At 47.1% G+C, this 22738-nt stretch overlaps 1 protein-coding gene across 3 annotated transcripts in view; it reads right to left on the bottom strand.

Annotated features, from left to right (window-relative positions):
* Window positions 1-21261, bottom strand: part of Rab11fip3 (RAB11 family interacting protein 3) — a 78850-nt gene extending 57589 nt beyond the window's left edge. For all 3 annotated transcript variants that reach the window (XM_005349056.3, XM_005349058.2, XM_026780247.1), the window contains exon 1: window positions 19253-21261. In XM_005349056.3, the coding sequence (XP_005349113.1) occupies window positions 19253-20935 (1683 nt within the window). In that variant the 5' untranslated portion in view covers window positions 20936-21261. The remainder of the gene's footprint in view (window positions 1-19252) is intronic.
* Window positions 21262-22738: the final 1477 nt, after the last annotated feature.

Raw genomic sequence — 22738 nt, 5'->3', positions numbered from 1 at the left:
CCACCCTGGAACTCAGCATCCTCCTTGTCAGCCTTCCTTCATGCTGGGACTGTGTTTACATACATGCTTAGTATTCTTCAAAAAGCATTTGTTTCTTGGCTGAGCAGGGTGAAGTGTTTGTTGTGAAGTGCTTGTTGTCCTGGTACTAAGGATGCAAAGCTAGTGTTTTGGTTAGGTTTCTACTGCTGTGATGACACGCCATGACCAAAATCAACTTGGTTTAAAAGGATGGATTTCATCTTAGAGCTTAGCCCATCACCCAGGGAAGTCAGGGCAGGAGCTGAAGAAGAGGGCCTGGAGGGTACTGCTTACTCTCTATAGCTTGCTCGTCTGCTTTCCTATAGCACCCGGGACAATAAGTTACAGACATATTAGCCTATGGACTAATCTTATGGAAGCATTTCTCAGCTGAGAGTCACTCTTCACAAATGACTCCAGCTTGTGTCAAGCTGACATAAAACGAGCCAGCGCACTGGCTGGAGAGATGTCTTCAGATGTCTTAAGATGGTTAAGAGCACTGGCTGCTCTTCCAGAGGTCCTGAGTTCAATTTCCAGAACCCACATGGTGACTCACAAGCATCTATAATGAGACCTGGTGCCCACTTCCAGCCTGCAGGCATACATGTAGACAGAACACTGTATCTATAATAAATAAATAAAGTCTTAAAAAAAAACTAGCCAGCACACAAAGATCCCCTCAAGTTCCAAGGCTATAGACTGGGGATGTGCAGTGGTAGCAAACCGGCTCCGAGTTCAAGGCCAGCCTGGTTTACAAAGGGATTTCCAGAACAGCTGAAGCTACACAAAGAAACCCTCTTTCAAAAAACAAAGAAAGAGAGAGACAGTCTCAAGCGAACAAACAAGGCCGAAGAAAACCATGAGTCTTTGAAGAGATTTCTCCAGATAACTAGAAACACTTACTTTTAAAAAACTTGACTAGGCGGAGCCGGGTGGTGGTGGCCCAGGCCTTTAATCCCAGCACTCAGGAGGGAGAGGCAGGTGGATTTCTGAATTTGAAGCCAGCCTGGTCTACAGAGCAAGTTCCAGGACAGCCAGGGCTATACAGAGAAACCTTGTCTCAGAAAAACCAAAACCAAACCAGACCAAACAAACAAAAATCTTGACTAGGCATCAGCTTGGTGGCTCAGCAGGTAAAGGTCTTGTCTTAACTCCAAACAAGACAAGCATAATTCAGTCCCCGAGCTCCATGCAGTGGAAGGCGGAAACTCCTGGAAATTATCCTCTGACTTCTACACACACAGGTGCACATGTACCACTGTGCGCAATAAATAAAATGAATTGTCATTAAAAAAAAAAAAACATGGTAGGCCCTGTAAACACAAAGCAAAGACAACTAACCACACTGGTTACGAGGTGCTACTAGAGAAAATGACATCATCTGAGCAAATCTGATGTCTGTTTTCATGGCAACTTAAAAGCAATGTGTATTTATTCCTGAATTTAACTTGAAAGTGAGACAGGTAGGTTAAATACTGGGAGGTTTCCAACATGGAATGTGCTCATTTGCAGCTCAGCTTTTCTCATATAAAAATAGCTCCCTGGATCACCAGGCAGTGACACACCACGCCAAGTGCCTGTGAGGATGAACTGATCAGGCTCTGTAAGGATAAAACACTGTCTTACATGAAAAAAGGTCACTCCAAGGGCCCGGAAAGAGGCAAATCACATTGGAGAACCCATCTATATCCAGGTGCTGAAAGGTCCCCAGCTGTCCCTGTCCTTCAACAGAACCAAGCTATGAAGCAGTCAGTGCTTGCCCTAAAATAGCAAATGGGGTTTCTCTTACCAATGGAACCTGAAACGCAGCTAAAGGCCTCATCCAGCACCTCCCTTAAGTCTTCTCTTTTAAAGTTATATCTTGTGTGTGCCACAGCACCATGTGAAGTCAGAGAGTTTAAGGAATTGGTTATGTCCTTCTAACATCTGGTCCCTGGAAATCAAATTCAGTTTTTCAGGCTTAGCACCAAGTGTCTTTACCCACTGAGCTACCTTACCACACTACCTCTGCCTTTCGCTCCAGCTCCAGGGGACCCATGTCCCTCTAGCCTTTAGTGATACCTTCATGCACACAGCATAACACAGACACACAGACAGACAAATACATGCACACACACATGGAGACAGACAGACAGACAGACAGGGATGAATAGATACAGAGATAGAAATAGAGATATGTAGCTATATCTTTTAGGGGCTGGAGAGATGGCTCAGCTGTTCAAAGTACCTGCTGCTCTTCCAGAGGATCTGGAATCAGTTCCCAGGACCCACAGCACTCACAGAGCAGTTCACAAGCATCTGTAACTCCAGGATATCCAGCACCCTATTCTGGCCTCCACAGACACCAGGCACACACTTAATACACAGACATGCAGGCAAAACACAAGTAATAATAATAATATTTCCTGTTAAAAGGAAGAAAAGGCACCATGCACTAACATAAAATTTAGGTTTAAACAGAAACCAGAAGGTACAAATAACTAAGCAGTTAGTCAAATCTCCATCTATCTTGGCCCCATCATGGTTTTAGCTCAGATCCTCCAGGGTGGTCTATTTGTTTTTTTGTTTTTGTTTTTTGAGACAGGGTTTCTCTGTGGCTTTGGAGCCTGTCCTGGAACTAGCTCTGTAGACTAGGCTGGTCTCGAACTCACAGAGGTCCGCCTGCCTCTGCCTCCCAAGTGCTGGGATTAAAGGCGTGCGCCACCACCGCCTGGCTTCTCCAGGGTGGTCAAATCCTGACAAACTGTTAGTCTCAAGAGGGACACTGATTACTGCTCAAGGGTTCATACAATTGTTCCTCAAGGACAACAGCCCTTGTTGGGGGAGAGGGGACCCAAGACTCTGTTCTTGGTGAAATCCAAGGTGACTGCAGGTTTAGAAGGATGACTTGCTCGCTGTGCCTTCAAGCTTAAGGAAGATAGACAAGTTGGACAGACACTCCTTAAATGATTAACCTGCCTAACCTGAGGAAGCGATCAGGTGACTCAAAGTAAAAGATAAAATAAAGGCAGAGACTGTCAGGCTGTCTATTGACAAGCCCAGTGACACAGAAAAGAAGTTCTCATGGCTCCCTGACTATCTTAGCCTGCAGAAACCCACAGAGGTATCCTGAGGCCCTGGGGAAGGGAAGCAAGAAGCAGACTGCCCATGAGGGCAGAGCCCATCAGCTTCTTTAGATAACCATTCCCTTTGAGAGTTAGGAAAGGCTCCAAAGAGGGGAGAAAATACTTTCTCTGAGTCAAAGCTTGTGCAGCCACTCAAATCTTCTTAACATTTTAAAATCACATTATTTATGCACGTGAGGGATTGCAGGCTTGCTGCAGAGAGAGTGTGGAGACCAGAGGACAACTCGCTGGAGTCAGTTATCTCCACCCACCACGTGAGTCCCAGGGACTGAACTCTTCTTACTGACATAAAGGGTTGCCTTTATCTACTTACTGAGCCTTCTCACTAGCTCCCAAAAGTTCTTATTGAGAACACTTTGAATTAACTGAGCCTACACTACACAGGGGCAGAACCCTGCCCAGCAACTCCATCTGCAGGACAGGACTGTGTCCCCAGGGAACTGACTGAAGCCAAGGGACACAATTCTGGTTCAGCAACAAAGGTTCCATACCCAGCCACCTAGACACATGACTCTTTATCCCTGCAGACCAGGCCACCTCTGGACAATATGACAGAGTCCTTCACATGTAGGATACAGTTCAACACCAGGCTAGTGAGATGGCTCAGGGAGTGAGGCACTTGTCATATAGCCTGATGACCAGAGTCCAGTGCCCAACACGACATGAAGGAGGAAGGGAAAAACTGACTCCACAGAGCTGTCCTCTGCCCTACACACACGCCACAGCCCACACATCGCCACAAACCTAACATATACATAATTTTTATTTATTTTCTTTACATGCTGGCTGAAGTTTCCCCTCCCAGCCCCCCTCCCAACTCTCCTCTGTTCCCACCCCCAGATCCAGTCCTCCTCTGTTTAGGAAAGGGCAGGTCTCCCATAAGTATCAACAAAACATGGCGTATCAAGTTACAGTAAGACTAAGCACCTCCCCATGTACTAAGGCTGGGCCCAGGCTGCCCACAACCATTTCTAACTTCAGTTCCAGGTATGCCTCCCTCTTCTGGACACATATGGTGCAGAGACAGATATAAATGATACATACATAAGACATACATAAATGCAGGCAAAACATCTATGCATATTAAAATAATGATATATAATAAATAATAAGAGCCAGGCACGGTGGTGTGTGCTTTTAATCTAAGCACTTTGAGAGGCAGAGACAGGTGGATCTCTGGGAGATCAAGGCCAGATTGATCTACAAAAGAAGTTCCAGAACAGCCAAGACTATACAGTCCTGTCCCAAAAAACAAAACAAAATAACGATAATAATAAAATTATTATTATTTTATTTTTGTTATTTTTTGGTTTTTCGAGACAGGGTTTCTCTGTGGTTTTGGAGCCTGTCCTGGAACTAGCTCTTGTAGACCAGGCTGGTCTCGAACTCACAGAGATCCGCCTGCCTCTGCCTCCCAAGTGCTGGGATTAAAGGCGTGTGCCACCACCGCCCGGCATAAAATTATTTTAAGATGAAACTCAATCCCTCTCACAAAGTGTCCTGGTCCCAAAGCTGTCCTCTGACAAACCAGGGACAGGTTCCATATCACAACCTGTGCTAAGATCCACTAAAGAGAGGAACTCAACACCTGTTCCAAGTTCAAGCATCCGCTGACTTGGTATGTAGCTCAGTGGAAGAGCACCTGCCTAGCACACACAAGGGCCTGTGCTCCATCTCTAGTGCGGCAAAAACAACTAACTTCAAGCGCTCCCAAATCTTTAAGAATGAAGTTTTTCTTCAGAGAAAAAAGGTCTAAAGGTATCCCCTTGTTTGCCCTCAAAATTGTCTAGGGCAGAGACAAGGCCTCAAGTCCTACAGAATCCTCAGCCAGTCAAGAAGCAGCACTATGGACTGGGCCTAGCCAGGCTGTACCACTGAATAAGAACTGTAAAGGCAAAGCCGAGTGTTGTTCGATGTGTCCTGTAGGTGATCTCAGGAACCCAGCTCGGGGCAGACCTCACTGGATAAAGAAACTGAAGGTCTGGGTTAAATCTGAAATTCCTACTACCATCCTCATTCCCAAGACCTACCAGTAGGAAGAGTAACTACATACATTAGACAAGCTTCAAACAGAATTCACAGTTGAAGAGGCAGCATGGATCGTCCCCAGGTGTGGGAGCAGCCAGGTACTCAGGTCTGCAGCTCAGAGGACCAGCACCAACTGTGGTCTAGACCCAGTGCATGGCGGGATTTATACCTGTGACATGAGTCTGTAGTAGTAGGTACAGGGGTCATTTTATTGCTATTATGGAGTATTTCGAGTATTTATTTTCACCAACTGCCTATACATGGCCCTGTAAAATTTGTCAGGAGTCTACCAGAGGTAGTGTTGAGGGTGGCATTTCTGTTCTCAGTGAAATCTCAGTGCCCATGCTCAGCTGCGCATGCTCAGCACTTGCTGGCTTCGGTGAGAGTAATTACTAGTTGACAAGGCTAACAAGTTACTGAATCACGAGTTTAGTCCAGAAAAACTGAGCCCAGGCGGATGTTCCTTGGTTCTGGAGAGAAGAGGAGGAGAGCACAATGAAGGCCCACAGAGCTGAACACGAGCTGGCACTAGGAATGCCCCTCCATACTTGCAGTGTGCTGTGCCTCTGGTCCAAACTCAAGACTATAGCACAGCATCACCAGGGTAATTCTCCTGGGCGGAGGCTGGGGCTCAGCTGTCACCGTGCTCACTTAGCATGCATGAGACCCTGGGTTTGCATCCCCAGAGTTATATAAACAGGGTGTGGTTGCCAACACCTATAATCCTAGAGCCTGGGGCACGGAGGCAGGAAGTTGCGACTTTCAGGGTTATTTCCACTACACAGGAAGTTGGAGGCCAGCCTGAAATATATGGGACCCTTGGAGAGAAAAGGCTAGGAATAGTGAGTTTCATTCCCATGAAGGACAAAAGACTCTATCTGCAATATCCCTTATGAGATACACCCTTGACCTTACCAGAGCCAACAGCAAGAATCTGACAGCAAAGCAAAGATACCTCTTTCGGTCAAGTGAAATTCTCTTTGGAAATCTGGGAACTGACCAAATCTAAAAGAATACCCATGGTGATTTTACTGCCGTAGGAGGAAAGAAGAAAGCAAAAGCTCTGAAGGTCCCAGGTGTGCTCGAGTCTGCAGACTGGCTTCTTCTGTTTCCAATTTGGTGGAAAGCATCCTGAGCAAGGAATCTCAAGCTTTTAAGTCACTCACATCAGACCTTTCACAAGAGGAATGCCAGGTATGGTGGGACAAACCTTTACTCCCAGCAGGTGAATCTCTATGTTCAATGCCAGCCTTATCTACGTAGTGAGTTCCAGAACAGTCAGGGTTACACAGTGAGACCCTGTCTTTAAATAAACAAAAAATAAAAATAAAGAGGAATACAGACTTGGTATTCCACAAAGGCTTTAAGAGCCTTCCAACTTGTGAAAATGTCTACCAGTTTACCTAGTAAAATAACTGGCAATTCACCAGAAAATAAAACCAGGAGATGCTTTGCTGCACACCTGTGTGAAGGAAATAAGGCAGCTCTCTGCTCACATATAGAGGCAGGTAAATAAGGCCCCCTAGGTCAGCCCAAGCTGATCTTAGATTCTCTATATAGTAGTCAAGGATAACCTTGAGTTTCTAATCCTACATCACACTCCTAAGTGCTGGGTACAGGCCTGTGCCACCATGTACCTAGCATATGCCTTGTTAGCCTTTCCACTTAATAAAAATTATGCCTGGCATGGTGGGGCAACACCTTTAGTCTCAGCACTCTGGAAGCAGAGGCAGGTGGATCTCTGTAGTTCAGGGGCAGCTTGGTCTACAAAAGTGAGTTAGGGCCTGATCTCTGTAGCAGGCAGGGTTTTCTACAGGACCACTGGGCCCAGAGCTGCAGAAAGGCTTTCGTAAGGAGTTCCTAAGCAACACTTCTGCCACCACCAGCACCACTGCCACAGGCCAAGACCAACTGTGGCCATCAGAGGTTTGGGCAATAGGAGACAGTGAGTAGCACAGGAGGCAGAGAGAAGTGCCACCCAAACTAGTGTCACTGTGTGAGGAGTCAATGTACGTTCATTATTCTTTGGATTTCAGCAGGACTTCCTGACCCATGCTACTGAGGATGCTCCCTATAACTGTCCATCCATCTGATCTGTTGGCTCTTCTTTAGTTGCAGGACAAGAAGGGCCTGGATACTGCAGGATGTCTTCATCCCACAGCCTATGCCCAGCTCTTCCGAAAGAGTCCCACCTGTAGGTCCCTCCTGGCCCCACTCCTCCCTGTCACTCGGGCTCTCCAGCTGTAGCACCAGGAACTGACCTCCTGACCATCTGCCTGTCCATGTCTTACCTTTCTAAACTGAGCCACCTGGTGAAACCCCAAATCCCATTAGCTGCCCTCTACTTACACCCTAAGGTGGCTCCTCCAGTCGCTCTCAGAATGGCCCCACAGCCTCAGCATGGCAACAGCTCTCTCAGCCTACTGCCCTGCACTTCTACAGAGACACACACAGCTCTAGGCTCGCCACCATGGAAGGTTCCTTCCCCTCACTTACTAATACTAATACCAATACTGCCTTGCTAATACTGCTTAGCTGCGGGAATGTAAGCTCAGAAGTAGCCTCAAGGGTGTGGTTGTGCATGCTGAGATTCCAAGTGCTGTGGAGGTGAGACAAGAGGTCAGGAGTGGTCAGGAGTTCACCACCGACTCAGCTACATGGAAGCGCAGATGTAGGAAGAACTACAGGAGACCCTTTCTCTCACCTCAGAAATAAAAAGCAAGGCACTTGCTTCCTGCAGAAGGGAGCTTTCCTAAGTAGGTCAGGCTCCCAGTTATACAACCTCCAGATTACCTCCACCTTCCAGACTTACACATGGGCTGCCTACTGCCTAGAGAAGGGGACCTGGGCCGTCCTACTCACTACAGGACACTGCCTAATGCCCAGCAGACAAAAACATTAAGCAAAGGAAAGAGCTGATAACCCAGGCCTGTCTATTCCCAAGGTCAGAGAGACTTACAAGTTTGTGGCCTTAAATTTAGTATCCACAAGCCAGGTGGTGATGATGCACACCTTTGATCCCAGCACTTCGGAGGAAGAGACAGGCAGATCCCTGTGAGTTTGAGGTCAGCCTGGTCTATAGAATGAGTTCCAGCACAGTCAAGACTACATTGAGAAACCCTGTCTCAAAAACAAAACAACAACAAAAATTTCATCCACTTTATAGATAGAAGAATGGTTTTTGCGCATTACACGTAAAAGGACACTACCTCATAGACACCTGCTGGTATCACAGCTCCATACAGAGCAGCTCATGCAGAGAGGCCAGGCCAGGTGGCCCAGTTCTGCAGTCAGCCACACTGGGGAAGCAGGTGCAGCAGCCAGCCTCAGGCAGGAGCCACCCAAGAAGCTTGTTCTCAGACAGATGGTACATTCCCAAAGACTGCAGCCTCAGTAGTTCCTCCTGGACTCTGCTTAGGGACTTAGATCCACCTTGAGTTCCTGGTCCTGTACCATCGCATCAGTCTTGATCTCAGAATGAGTTTGCTGAGACCCTGAGTCCAGATCCTGGGTCCTCCTTGGGAGCACCCTAGTTGTCTGGAGCCTCTCTCTCTTTTTTAATTTTTTAAAGTTTTTTCTTACCCTGCGACAGTTCCCCCTCCCACCTTCCCCCCAAGCCTCACTTAGAGATCTGCTTCCCAAGTGCTGGGATTAAAGGTGTGTGCCACCACACCCAGCTCCTGCCCAACCTTTAAATAAAACATCCAACAGCAGTCTTTACACTAATTTTTTTTTTTTTTATAAAAGTGCCATTTACAGGGATAGGGATGTAGCTCAGTTGGTAGAGATCTTGCCTAACACACACAATCCTGGGTTTGCTCCCCAGCACCACATAAACCAGACATGGATGGTAGAAGCATGAATCAAAAGTCCAAGTTATTCTTAGCTACAGAGTACATCTGAGGCCAGCTTGGGCTGAAAGAAAGAAAGAAAGAAAGAAAGAAAGAAAGAAAGAAAGAAAGAAAGAAAGAAAGAAAGAAAGAAAGAAAGAAAGAAAGAGGGATGGAGGGAGGAAGGAAGGAAGGAAGAAAGAAAGAAAGAAAGAAAGAAAGAAAGAAAGAAAGAAAGAAAGAAAGAGGGAAAAAAGCTATAAGGCCATTCATGCTAACATATGGGGGAGGTTGGTTTGTGTGTTTGCTTTTGCAGTACTAAGAACTGATGCACTCTATGTAAGCACCGTTCACATATATCTTCCCCAGTTGAACTCTACCCCCATAAACCACATTCCAACCTCAAACCCCTCCAGGAACCCCTAGCAAGCTATCCCACTGGGTCTCTAGAATTTGGCTGCTCTGGTTACCTCCCAGACGAAGAATTCTATAGGACAGTCCTTATGCTTGCAGACCAAACTACATTCTCTTCTCTACCAGCAGATACTAGAAATCACTTCCCAGGACTGGGTCTGTGGCTCAGTGGGCAGAGCATTTGCCTGGCATGGAGCCTCAACACCATGTAAACAGACATGGACATGGTCATATGTGCCTGAAATGCCAGCACTCAGCAGCAGAGGTAGGTGGATCAGAAGTTCACGTTCACATTCTCAACTATGTAACAAGGCTGAGATCAACTGGGCTAGATGAGACCCTGCCTCAAAAATAAGCAACTACCTCAGACTGTACTGCTGCTCTTGCGAAGGATCTGAGTTCAGTTCCCACCAGTGTCAGGTTGCTTGTAACCATCTATAACTCCAGCTCCCAAGGGAATTTGACCCCTCTAACTTGAAATAAAGTAAATCTTAAAAGGGGAGGTTGAGAGATGGCTCAGTCATTCAGAATATTAACGGGGTGGGAGGGGGGTAGCTAGGTGGGCGTGGCACAGGCTTTAATCCCAGGACTTGGGAGGCAGAGGCAAGTGTATCTGTGAGTTTGAGGACAGTCTGGTTTACAAAGCCAGTTCTAGAACAGCCAGGGTTACACAGAGAAACCCTGTCTTGAGGCTGGACCAGAGTTTGATTCCTAGCACCAATGTCAGGCGGCTCATAATAACTGCAACTATCACTCCAGGGGAACCCTATGCCTCTGGCCTTGAGCACAAGCACTTACATGCATATAACTACACACAGACTTACACACACACACACACACACACACACACACATAATTGAAAACAATATAAATATTTAAAACAATTTTTCAAAAAACAAAAGGTAAATACACTGAGCAAAGGCACCTTACTACCTTCTGAAGACAGTCTGACCCATGAGTTGTGTGTGACTCATGAGTTGTGTGTTCTGAATGCAGCCAACAGAATTGTAAACTTATTCTAAACATTCTGAGGTATTCTGTTTTTATTTGTGGGTGGGGAGAGTTGTTTGTCTGTTAACTCAATTGCATGGTTCTGGAGTGAAGTCTGTAGATGAGAACATAGTGTCACAGTGACAACAGGTTGGGGACAGCTTGGGAATCCTGGGAGAGGATGGAGCTCTATAGTAAGAACACTTGTTTTTCACATGTGAGATCCTGAGTTCCATTACAGCTGCAGAGACAACTAACTAAAAACCCCAAGTTCGCCGGGCGATGGTGGCGCACGCCTTTAATCCCAGCAGTCGGGAGGCAGAGGCAGGCGGATCTCTGTGAGTTCGAGACCAGCCTGGTCTACAGAGCTAGTGCCAGGACAGGCTCCGATGCCACAGAGAAACCCTGTCTCGGAAAAAAAAAAATAATAATAAAATAAAAAAAAATAAAAACCCCAAGTTCCTCCACTAGCATAATCAGGATCAGACTCAACAGGGCCCACGAGCATCAAGAATCCACTGAGAAACCACTATGACCCAAGCCTTGGGAGGCTGAAGTAGGAGGTGGTGACTCCAGGCAGACCGGGCTGCACGGTGAGAGCTTGTGCAGAGGGGAAGCAGAAGGCCAGCTATTCTCTGTTCTCTCTTCCAAAACCTAAACTTTAAGTGAAAAAGGTGATTTTCCTTCTGGTGTTTCAAGACAGGGCTTCTCTGTGTAGCTCTGGTTGTCTTGGAAATCACTTTGTACACCAGGCTGGTCTCGAACTCACAGAGATCTACCTGCTTCTATCTTTGCCTTCTGTCACCACTGCCGGCAAGAAAGATGATCTTGTTATCTGGTTTTCTTTCAGAGAAAATTTTAATCTTACTAATCAAGTGGACTTTTGCTCACTTTTATTGGTGCTGAGTTAGTAAAATTAAAATTACCATTTAACTTTAAAAAGTATGAGTAATCAGCTTACCGGCAGACTGCTTAATGTAACCTAAACAAGAGTTACAAAGTTCTCATATGAACAATGTTCCATTTATTAGGCCAATGACTTATAGAGGTGAAGGATTTCACGTCTGTCTTTACAAGCCTGGAGAGGTGTCACAGGCCTCTGTGTAGGAGAATAAGTCAGGAGGTGTATATCTCAGCAAAATATAAGCAAAAAAAGATGAGATGGCAAGGCATGCCTGCGATTATTATAGCATATATATGCAAATATACATAGATACTAACATATGTATGTTATATGTATTATATTTTATAATACATATTGGGAGGAAGAGGCAGGGGGCTCAGAAGTTCAAAATATTCATACACATAAAATAATAAACAAAATTTAAACAAACACACTCCCTAGACCTCAGTAAACTTCAGTTTTGAAAAAAAAATGGGAAAATTTGACATGGTAACACATGCTATAAAGATTTGCATCGATACAGATCTTGGTCAATTTTTTTATACTGTATAAATATTTCTGCTCTTAATTAAGGTATTGTATTTGTGCAGCTTATTTTAAAATATAATGCATAATTAAGAAATACAGGTTAAAAGATAGTCATCCATAATAGTCAAGTTTGTAGTCATGTTAGTTAGGTTTTTTAGATATATAAAGATGTATTTCAATTAGATAGGTATTCTTCAATCTTTCAGAGACCTTCAGAATGTGGCATTTAAAATGTTTTAAGAAAGGGATTGGAGAAATGGCTCAGAGGTTAAGAGCTTTGGATGCTCTTCCAGAGGTCCTGAGTTCAATTCCCAGCATCCACAGGGTGGCTCACATCCATCTATAATGAGATCTGGTGCCCTCTTCTGGTGTGCAGACATATGCCCAGACAGAGCACTGTATACATAATAAATAAATAAATCTTAAAAGAAACAAATTTTGCCGGGCGATGGTGGAGCACGCCTTTAATCCCAGCACTCGGGAGGCAGAGGCAGGCGGATCTCTGTGAGTTCGAGACCAGCCTGGTCTACAGAGCGAGTTCCAGGACAGGCTCCAAAGCCACAGAGAAACCCTGTCTCGAAAAACCAAAAAATAAAAAAATAAATAAAATGTTTTAAGAAGTTAGGACATTTCATGACAGTGAGACACATCTGCTCCTGGCAGCATCAATCTACTTCAAGAGGATGATGGGCATCAAAGAGGCTCCTTATGGCATTGGTTAGCCATTTGGGCAAGAAACTGGCTTTGCCTGGACTGCTTGATGCTGTGCTGTATGAACTAGACATGCAGGAGCCACAGAGAAATGACTGCTGAACTTGACTAAAGGTGAGATGATCCTTCAGGGTTCCTGCTACACAAAAGAGCCTGCCAGACATTCTGCAGGACACAGAAAAAAGTGATTGACAAACTACCAATATAGGTGGAACTGTCTTTGAAATTGAAAAGTCTGCTGGATACTGTAGGGTACTGATATGGGCCTGTAGGCTAAAGACTGGATGCCCGCTATGTTACATAAGAACTTTGGGTGACTATCCAGACAGTGAGATGTCTCTTGTCATTTCTAGAGTTTTGGAAGTTGTTTACAGCGCACTTCCTGTTTACTTAGGTAATATTATATCATTCTGGAGTCTTTTTTTTTTAAGATTTATTTATTCATTATGGTATACAGCATTCTGTAGGCCAGGAGAGGGCACCAGATCTTACTACAGATGACTGTGAGCCACCATGTGGTTGTTGAGAACTGAACTCAGGACCTCTGGAACAGCAGGCAGTGCTCTGAACTGCTAAGCCATTTCTCCAGCTCCCTTCTGGAGTCTTTGATGGAGTTGAAGAATAAATAGTTATTATTAGTTTTCCTTAGTTATGATAAAAGATAAAGTAGATATAAATATTGTAACTGTAATTCTTGTTTGATAACTGTTTTGTTATATGTAATTTTACCTTCCTTTTTATTTAAACAGAAAAGGTGAGGTAATGTGGGATTTCCCTCTGTATGCTGTGATTACCACTGATTAATAAAGAAATTGCTTTGGACCTATAGCAAGGTAGAACTTAGCTAGGTGGGGAAAACTAAACTGAATGCTGGGAGAAAGAAGATGGAGTCAGAGAGAAGCCATGGAGCCACTGCCACCAGAGACAGATGCCAAACCTTGCCAGTAAGCCACAATCACATGACGATACACAGATTAATGGAAATGGGTTAAATTAAGATGTAAAAGCTAGCCAATAAGAAGTTAGAGCTAATAGGCCAAGTAGTGACTTAATTAATACAGTTTCTGTGTGGTTATTTTGGGAGTCTGGGTAGTCAGGAAATGATCAAGTGGCCTTCCTACAACAAACACATACCTCTTCTAGCACTCACAAGGATCATGAGCTCAAAGCCAGCAATCTACAGAGAGATGGGTCTCACAACTCTAAAAATAAAAGTAAATTTTAATTTAAAAAGTTTAGAAAGGAAATGTGCTAACATGTAATAATCTCAGGGTAGGAGATACTGCTTGTTGGGGTCTCTTTCCCTTTGGTGGGTACTGAAACAGGGTTGCACTCTAAGGCTGGCCTTGAACTCACATCAGTTTTCCTGCCTTAGCCTCCGTAAGGTTGGTATTAGAGCAAAAGGCTACCACACCTGGCTTGTGTATTACTTATTTTAAAGATTTATATTTATTATTTTTAATTAAGTGTCTGTGTGTGGGTATGTATGTGTGTGTTCCAATACCTGTAAAGGCCAATGGCATTGCACCTCCTTGAGCTGGAGTTAACAGGCAGTTGTGAGCCTAGGTACTGGGAACTAAACCTGGGTCTTCTACAGGAGTAGTATATGTGTTTAACCAATGAATAATCTCTCCAGGCCCAAATAATAATTTTTATTTTGTTGTATATTTTTATTTATTGGATATTTTGAGACACTTCCTCTGTGTAGCCCTAGATACACTGGCTGTCCTGGAACTTGCTCTGTTGATCAGAGTGACCTCAAACTCAGAGATCCACCTGCTTCTGCCTGCCAAGTGCTGGGATTAAAAGTGTGTGACACCCCCACTCTACAATTTTTATTTTTATTTTATTTATTTATTTATCTATTTATTTATTTATTTATTTATTTATGTAATGTAGCCCTTGCTGGAATGTAACTCACTATATAGACCGGTTTGGCCTCAACTCACCAAGACCTGCTCGCCTCTGCCTCCTGAGTGCTGAGATTAAAGTTCTGTACCACCATGCTCAAATGGTCTTATATTTTACACCACTGTTTTCCTGTGCTTTGTTTAATAATAAGCATGTGTTACTTTTAGAATACAAAACAGTTCTTTTTTTAGATGCCAACAAAGCTATCTGTTATCCAAGAACAAACAGGAACTTCATCTGATTTTAGCAATTCAGTCAACACGGATCCAGAAGTACACACTCCCTCAAGCTCTCGTACACAGTCACTCACACACACAGCTCCGACACACAAATGCTTCCATACACATCCAAGCTCACACGTGCCCATTTTCTTTCTTTTTTTCCTTTCGGGACAGGATCTCACTGTGTAGCCCTACTTACCTAGAACATGCTATGTAGACCAGGCTGGCCTCAAACTCACAGAAATCCACCTGCCTCTGCCTCCTAAATATAGGATTAAAAGTATGTGCCACCAAATCAGATCATACATGCCCATTTTCATTCCAACACAAAGCTAGGACAGAGACCAGAAAGAACAGGGAAGCAATAAATCATAATGTCAAATATCCCTAAGAACTTCCAAGTGCCCACAGGCAAAAGTGCAGGAACAAGAAGCAGGAATACCATACAGAAATAAGTTCACTTCTGCATCCTCTACAAGTGCTATGGAGGGCAGACCATGCCTACCAAAATCAGAGTACTCATGGCTCCGACCAGTAGTGTTTTTTGGAAAGGATCAGTGGCCCTTAAAAAGTAAATGTTGAAGCTGGGCAGTGGTTGCGCACACCTTTAATACCAGCACTTGGAAGGCAGAGGCATGCAAATTTCTGTGAGTTGGAGGCCAGTCTAGTCTACAGAGCAAGTCCTAGAACAGCTAGGACTTTACACAGAGAAACCCTGTCTCAAGAAGGAAAAAAAAGTAAATGCTGAGAGCCGGGTGGTGGTGGTGCACTTCTTTAACCCCAGCACTCAGATCTCTCAAGTTCAAGGCCAGCCTGGACTATAGAGCTAGTTCCAGGATAGCCAAGGCTACACAGAGAAACCCTGTCTTAGCCGGGTGGTGGTGGCACACACCTTTAATCTCAGCACTTGGGAGGCATAGGCAGGTGGAGCTCTGTAAATTCGAGGCTAGCCTGATCTATAGGATGAGTTCCAGGACCTTCAGGGCTGTTACAGAGAGAAACCTTGTCTCAAAAATAAAAGAGAGAGAGAGAGAGTGCAAGAAGAAACTAGACCTTCTACCACACCCCCTTCTCTCTCCTTCCACCTTCAGACTCTTGAGAATGACACTGGATGGTTTTACACCACACCTGATATGCCACCAGGTGAGGTAATAAGATCCACGCAGACTGTGACAGAGAGGGACATGACAGTCATCTCTATTATAAATGGGAGTGCTCTATAAAAAATTCAGACAACCTGCTTAATAATTGAAAATGCTACCTTCATAAACATATTACATAAAAGACACTGAAGCCCAGTTTGGTGGCTCACAGTCAGAATCCCAGCACTTGGGAGGTGGAGGCAGACAGATTAGGAGCTCAAGGTCACCCTCCTCAGCACGTAGGGTAGTGAGGTAGTTCAGTAAGAACTAAACTCCAGAAAGCTGTCCCCTGACCTTCACGCAAGTCTGGGCAGTCCCGTTCTTTCACACCCTAAATAATGGAAAAAAGAAAAACAAAGAAACCTTAGTTTAGGTTAGGCAAGGAGGCACGTGCCTTTAATTCCAGCACCAGGAAGGCAGAGATAAACTCAGTAAACCCGAGTTTCCAGGCCAGTCAAGGCTACAGAGTGAGACCCAGCGTCACCAAAAAAACACCTCAATTTTTTTAGATAAATACAGAATCATTTACAGATAACAATCACAAAGCCTCGGCAATCTGCGTTGAAAGGTGGAGGGGCTGAAGAGCTGGCTCAGGAATTAAGGGCTTGCTGCTTTTCTAGAGACTGTTCACTTTCCAGCACCCAAGCCAAGTGGCTCGGCCTCCTGTAGGTCCAGCTTTGCAGGCAGGCCCCTGTGAGTATTCTCACACAGACACATAAAGAAGTAATAAAATAAATCTTTTAAGTGTTCACAGATGAGTTAGCTCCTGAAACCACTGGGACTTGAGAACTCTAGGGCCATCACTCACCAGCTCTCTCTACTATGTATATTCAAGATTTTTTTCATCTTAAAAATTTCAGCCTGGTCTACAAGAGCTAGTTCCAGGACAGGAACCAAAATCTACGGAGAAACCCTGTCTCGAAAAGAAAGAAAAAAAAAGAAAGAAAAAAAAATTCAAAATACATATATACATATATATTGTGGGAATGCTTCATTTCTCTAAACTTCTGCACTACTGGTTAATATTCCTGAATTTGCTCCTCTATAATGTATTCAGCATGTCTGAGCCATGAAGGCTACCGACCTCATCATACACTGACATTCTGTATTATCTCCTGCAAATAGGAAGACACAGAACGAAAAACAACCCCAGGAGGCTAAGTCAACCAACAGCTCTTCCTCTAGAGCTACTAAAAAGCAAAAGGGCCTAGGAGATTTCCTCCACTCTCTATGCCAGCAAATCCTTGGCCATCAGGGCTTCCCAAACTGCAGATTCCACGAGGAACTGTCCGAGCAGAGAATTGCGACCCACTTCTAGTCTGTATTCAAGATTGTGCGGTACTGGGAATGGTGACTCCCTCTGGAGGCAGAGGCAGGTGGGCCTCTCTGAGTCTGAGGTCAGCCTGATCTACAGAGTGAGTTCCAGGCCAGCCAGAATTACATGGTGAGGCCCTCTGAGGAAGAAGCTTAAGGCCAGAGGCAACAAGTGTAGCCAAGTTTTCCCCAAAGTACTCAAGTTGGAGAGGTGATGACCAAAGACATTTCTCAACAAGAACTGTGTGTAATTCACTAAACTAAGATGCGGCGGAAATATCCCCAACATCTAGAGTCGTCTGTGGGTTAAGAGCTGAAAAAGAGAGAGACTCTCCAATCCAGTCGTAGTGAGGCCTGGGGAAGCTACACAGCCTTTCCCAGCTTCCAATCTGTGAAGTAAGGGTGGAAAGGACCTGCCTAATTACCACCTCAGAGGACTACAGCAATGATACCATGAAAACGTAATAGCAGAGTTGGGGCATGGTACAGAGCAATTGCAGCTCTGGCCTGGCTCGGTATGCTGGATCTAGAGGCAAGAGTATGTTTAAAGACACAGTACATCAGTAAACAACTGCCAAGCACTGGAAAGACTTCTCCCGGCCAGGAACAAGAAGAAAAGAACGGTGAAGTCTGCCGGAAGCTGACTGGCCCAGGTGTCAGCTCAGTAGGGAGCACTGAGTTAACCAGGGCCCAGTGCTTTCCAACTGTTCTACAGAGGTTTTAACATTATGACTAACAGAAATCTATCAATTTTGCTTTTTTCTTCCTCAAGGTTTTTGGAGAAAGTCTTGCTACATATCTAGGTTGACCTCAATTTTTACATCCTCCTGCCTTAGCCTCCTGAATGCTGGATGCCACCACACCCTGCTTATTTTTAGCTTTTTTCTTAAAGACCATTAAGCTCGCCTTTAATCCCAGTACTCAGGAGGCAGAGGCAGGCAGATCTATGAATTTGAGGCCAGTCTGATCTGCAAGAGCTAGTTCCAGGACAGACTCCAAAACTACAGAGAAACCCTGTCTCAAAAAACCAAAAAAAAAAACATTAAGCTCCCACATGCAAATGTACTTGAACACCCACTTAACAAATGTTTGCATGTGTGAAAAATGAATAACATGAAGATGAACAGATGAAAATTTCAGAGACTTCCAACCAATAAGTAAGATAAAAGGGAACATATAACCTAACTGATGTCTTTTCAGAGACATAAAATGAAGGAGAACATGTAACCTAGCTGATGTCTTCTAGGTTACTAGCAGAGCAAACAGCCCTGCTGTCATCTTCAGCCAACACAAGTGCTGAAGGGGACAGCCAGGGCTTGGTCTCCGAACCAGCTTCCCCAAGAGTGGGCAGTAAATGTGTGGGACCCTTGCAGGAGAACTGCGCAGTCACCTTTTCATACATCTCTCCACTCGCGTAGAGCGGAGGCCCTGAGAGCTCTGCTAGCTCTGGCACCTGTCATGAAGCTCCCGGGCTCATTTCTCTCCTTTTCTTGATCATAGTGCAGAACTAACTCTTGTGTACTCTGGTGTGTGCAGGCATGCATGCATGTGTGTGTGTTGAAACAGGGTCTTACTCTGAAGCCCAACTGGTCTTGAACTCACTATGTAGACTAAGCTGGTCTTCAGCTTGGAGCAATGCTGCCTTAGCCTTCTAAATGCTGGCGTGACAAGCATGCACTAAGATTTATTTTTGTGCTTGTTGATTTTGTCGCTTTACTGCAGGGCAGAAATCCTTTAGGTGGTTCAAAGGACTGAGCTCCAGGCCCCGAGCTTGAAGCAGATGCTTTTTCCACTGATCTACATCTCCAGCCATTTTTTATTCCTAAGTCCTTCTGGCTTCTAATTGCACTGTCTCTCAAACAAAACCGAGTACAACAAACAGGATACACAGTAAACTACTCAAGAGGCATCTACAAGTCTGGCCTCGTCCTAACATGGGTGGCAGAAGTGCGGCACCGAAGACGGTTTCCCACGCCTGACGCTAGGAAATAAGTAGCAAGAGTAACGCTATAGGAGGGGACGCCTGACCCCTGGATATACCTTCCTCTAAACGGGAAGAATTCCAGAAACTACCCTAAATAGAAATCAGCAACACCTCTCCCTACCAGTACCGTACCTGCTCCGCCCCGTAGACCGTGGCGAACTGGATGAAATCCTCGATGCGGACGAAGCCATCCCCATCCCTGTCCAGGGCGTCGAACACAGTCCTGAGGCGCGCACCCTCCTCCTGGGCTGTCCCGGGCTCGCTGGACAGCGACAATGCCGAGCCTGGGTCCGAGGGTGGCCCGGGACATGCCTGCAGCAGCTCGCCCTCGGAAGGCAAAGGCTCTAGGGGTAGGCCCCGCGTAGGGCGGCAGTCTTCCAGCTCCCCCGGCCAGCTGCACGGGACTTTGGGCTTCTCTGGCTCTTTAAACTGGAGACATGGAACTCTGGGTTCCTCTCGCTCCTCCGGCCAGAAGCAGGGTGCATCCGGCTCCTCCTGCCAGCACAGCGTTGCGTTCTGCTCCTCCGGCCAGAGGCACAGCACCTGGGGCTCCTCCGACCAACAACGAGGTGCGTCCGACTCCTCTGGTTCATTGCCCCAGAAACACGGTGAGCTGGGTGCATCGGGCTCCTCGGGCCAGCAACGAGGTGCATCGGATCCCTCCGGTTCCTTGACCAAGAGGCACGGTACATCGGGTTCCCCGGGCCACAGGTGGGGAGCGTCAGGCTCCACTGTCTCCTTGGCCAAGAGGCACCCTGTGTTCACCTCCTGGGAACAGCAGTAAGGGGCGTCAGGCTCTTCCAACTCCTCGGCCAAGAAGGACGGTGCATCGGGCTCCTGGGGCCAGCAGTGAAGGGCATCAGGCTCTTCCAGTTCCTCTGCCAAGAAGCACGGTGAGTTGGATTCCTCCCATTCCTTGTCCAAAAGGCTGGGTACGTCGGGCTGTTGGGGCCAGCAGCAAGGGGCGTCGGGTTCCTTCAGCTCCTCGGCCAAGGGGCACTGAGCGTCTGACTCCTGAGTCCAGCAACGAGGGGCGTCAGATTGTTCCAGCTCCTTGGCCAAGTGACAATGTGCATCTGGCTCCTGGGGCCAGCAGCGAGGGGCGTCGGGTTCCTCCAGCTCCTTGGCCAAGTGGCACTGTGCATTTGGCTCCTGGGACCAACAGCAAGGGGCGTCGGGTTCCTCCAGCTCCTTGGCCATGGAGCACTGTGCATCTGGCTCCTGGGACCAACAGCGAGGGGTGTCGGGTTCCTCCAGCTCCTTGGCCAAGGGGCACTGAGTGTCTGACTCCTGGGGCCAGCAGCGAGGGGCGTCGGATTGTTCCAGCTCCTTGGCCAAGTGACATTGTGCATCTGGATCCTGGGGCCAGCAGAGAGGGGCGTCGGGTTCCTCTAGCTCCTTAGCCAAGTGGCACTGTGCGTCTGACTCCTGGGGCCAACAGTGAGGGGCATCGGATTGTTCCAGCTCCTTGGCCAAGTGGCACTGTGCGTCTGACTCCTGGGGTAGGCAGCGAGGGGCGTCGGGTTCTTCCAGCTCCTTGGCCAAGTGACAGGATACGTCGGGCTCCTGGGACCAACAGCGAGGGGCGTCGGGCGCTTTGACCCAGTGGCTAGGAGCGACAGGCTCCTCTACCTCTTCGGGCCAGCAGATTGGCGCGTTGGGTCCCTCTGGCCACCGTTGAAGCTGGGCGTGTTCCTCGGGCTCATCTGACCAGCCGCGAAGAGCGTCGGGCCCCACCGGCCCCTTGACCCCGCGCTGGGGCCCAGACGCCGGCTCGTCGTGATCCGACAGGGAGGTTGGCTGGCTCAGCTCCATGATCCGGCGCCGGCTAAACTAGGGGTGATGCGAGTGGCGCGGGAGGCAGACAAAGGCGCTCAGGGCGCGGCGGCGGGCGCGGGCATCCCCGCGGCGACGCGGGCGGGCGCGCGCGGGGCGCCCGGGCTGCTGGGGCTGGCGCTCGGGCCCTGCTCTGCCCTCGCCCATCTTCGCACCGCGCCTTAACGGTTCCTGGCCCCGCAGCGCGGCTGGCGCGGGCCCATGTCGGCGGCGCGGCCCGGACGATGTGAGGACCCGGCGGCGGGGAGCGGACGGCAGGAGACAGGTACCAGCCAGGCAGCGGAGGATGAAGCCTTGAGCGCCAGAGCTTAGGGACCCAGTGAGGGACGCCGGCGCCGGCCCGCCCTCCGTCGCGCGTGACGTCAGTACGTCCTGTGGCCTGACCACGCCCCCAGGAGTTGCTATAAAGGCAGGTTCGAAGCAGGCGCTGTTTAGGGGTGATGCTGAGCTCCCCCGTTTGGAAGGTCTGTATGATTTGCGCGGGTGTAGCGAGCGAAGCGTGATGTCGCTGGAAGAGGCGCGTGAGGATAGGCTTTGGGAAACTACTGCTGAACAGGAAACCAAACATGCCCATAACCGAGAGAAGCCGCTAGTCTCTCCTGTGTGACTCCACAAGCTGGTAGCTCAGAACAGAACACCAATGGGCAGGGTACCAAGCAGAGGCACAGGAGCGCTCTGACCTCGCGCCAGGTGAGGAATTGCCCAAAGTCAGACAAGGCTAGTATCTGAAGGGCTCGCACATTCCTCCACGGGAGCGAACTGTGTAGTGCGGAGGCACAGATTTTGTTTTTCTTTGATTTGTTGTTTGGTAGCTTTTTGGAACAGGAACTCAAGCAGCTCAAACTACACTTGATCCTCCTGCCTTGGATTACAGACTGACTCCACCCGCTCAACGCAGGTTTTTAAATTTGATATCCAGTCTTGATCGTCAGCTTGTCATCCAATACCCTTGTCATCAGAGGTCACGGTCAGGAGTGCAGCGCAATAGCCTAGGCCTGTTGGGATCAGATGAGGTGCATCCAGGCAAGAGCAAGGAGAAAGTATGAACCAATTTTCGCATTCGTGGGTACCAGAGATAAGAATGGTTTCATAAGCAGCTTTGGCAAAAGCTGAAAACTGAGTTCTCCTTCTAGGTGTACAGCCCTGTCCAAACTTCTGAGTCATCCCCCATGGCAAAATTCCCAGCACATGATAGGAGGCTTTGTGCATCTGGCTTCGGGAAAAGGAATGTGATATGGTCCCTTCTCCAAACCACAGCCTCATTTTTTTGTAAGAACTGTATGCTTTTGTAAGGAAAATTGCATCCAAAAAATAAAGTCACTTCCATCTAATGCAAGGACTGGAAATTGCCTTTGGCCAGCTAACACCCTCAGAGGCAGTTCCAGTAAGTGCCAGCCTTTCTATTTAGGGATATTATGGTAAGGATCCATCTGTCCTTTGGTGTTCTCCGGCAGGCCCGAGGCTGGCTTTCTGAGGAGCAGGTGTTCCTGTTGTATGCTAAAGCTAAGAAAAAATATTTATGGCTTCCATGGCTTTTGTGCCCAAATAGAACTACTGCATGGAGAATGTGCACCTTCCTGCTTGGACCAAGTAGCGGCCAGGAAGATGGTTCGGTCAGTAAGGTGACTGCCCTGAAGTTATGAAGGCCTGAATTCAGATTCCAGCACCCATCTAAAACGCTGAGTGTGTACCTACAGCCCCAGCACTAACGGCAGATACGGGAGGATCGCTGTAACATGCTAACTGGCCAATCTAACTGGATTGTGAGCTCCAAGTTCAGTA

The sequence above is a fragment of the Microtus ochrogaster genome, chromosome 7, assembly GCF_000317375.1.
Source record: "Microtus ochrogaster isolate Prairie Vole_2 chromosome 7, MicOch1.0, whole genome shotgun sequence".
NCBI lineage: Eukaryota > Metazoa > Chordata > Mammalia > Rodentia > Cricetidae > Microtus > Microtus ochrogaster.
This window is presented reverse-complemented; position numbering and strand designations above follow the sequence as displayed.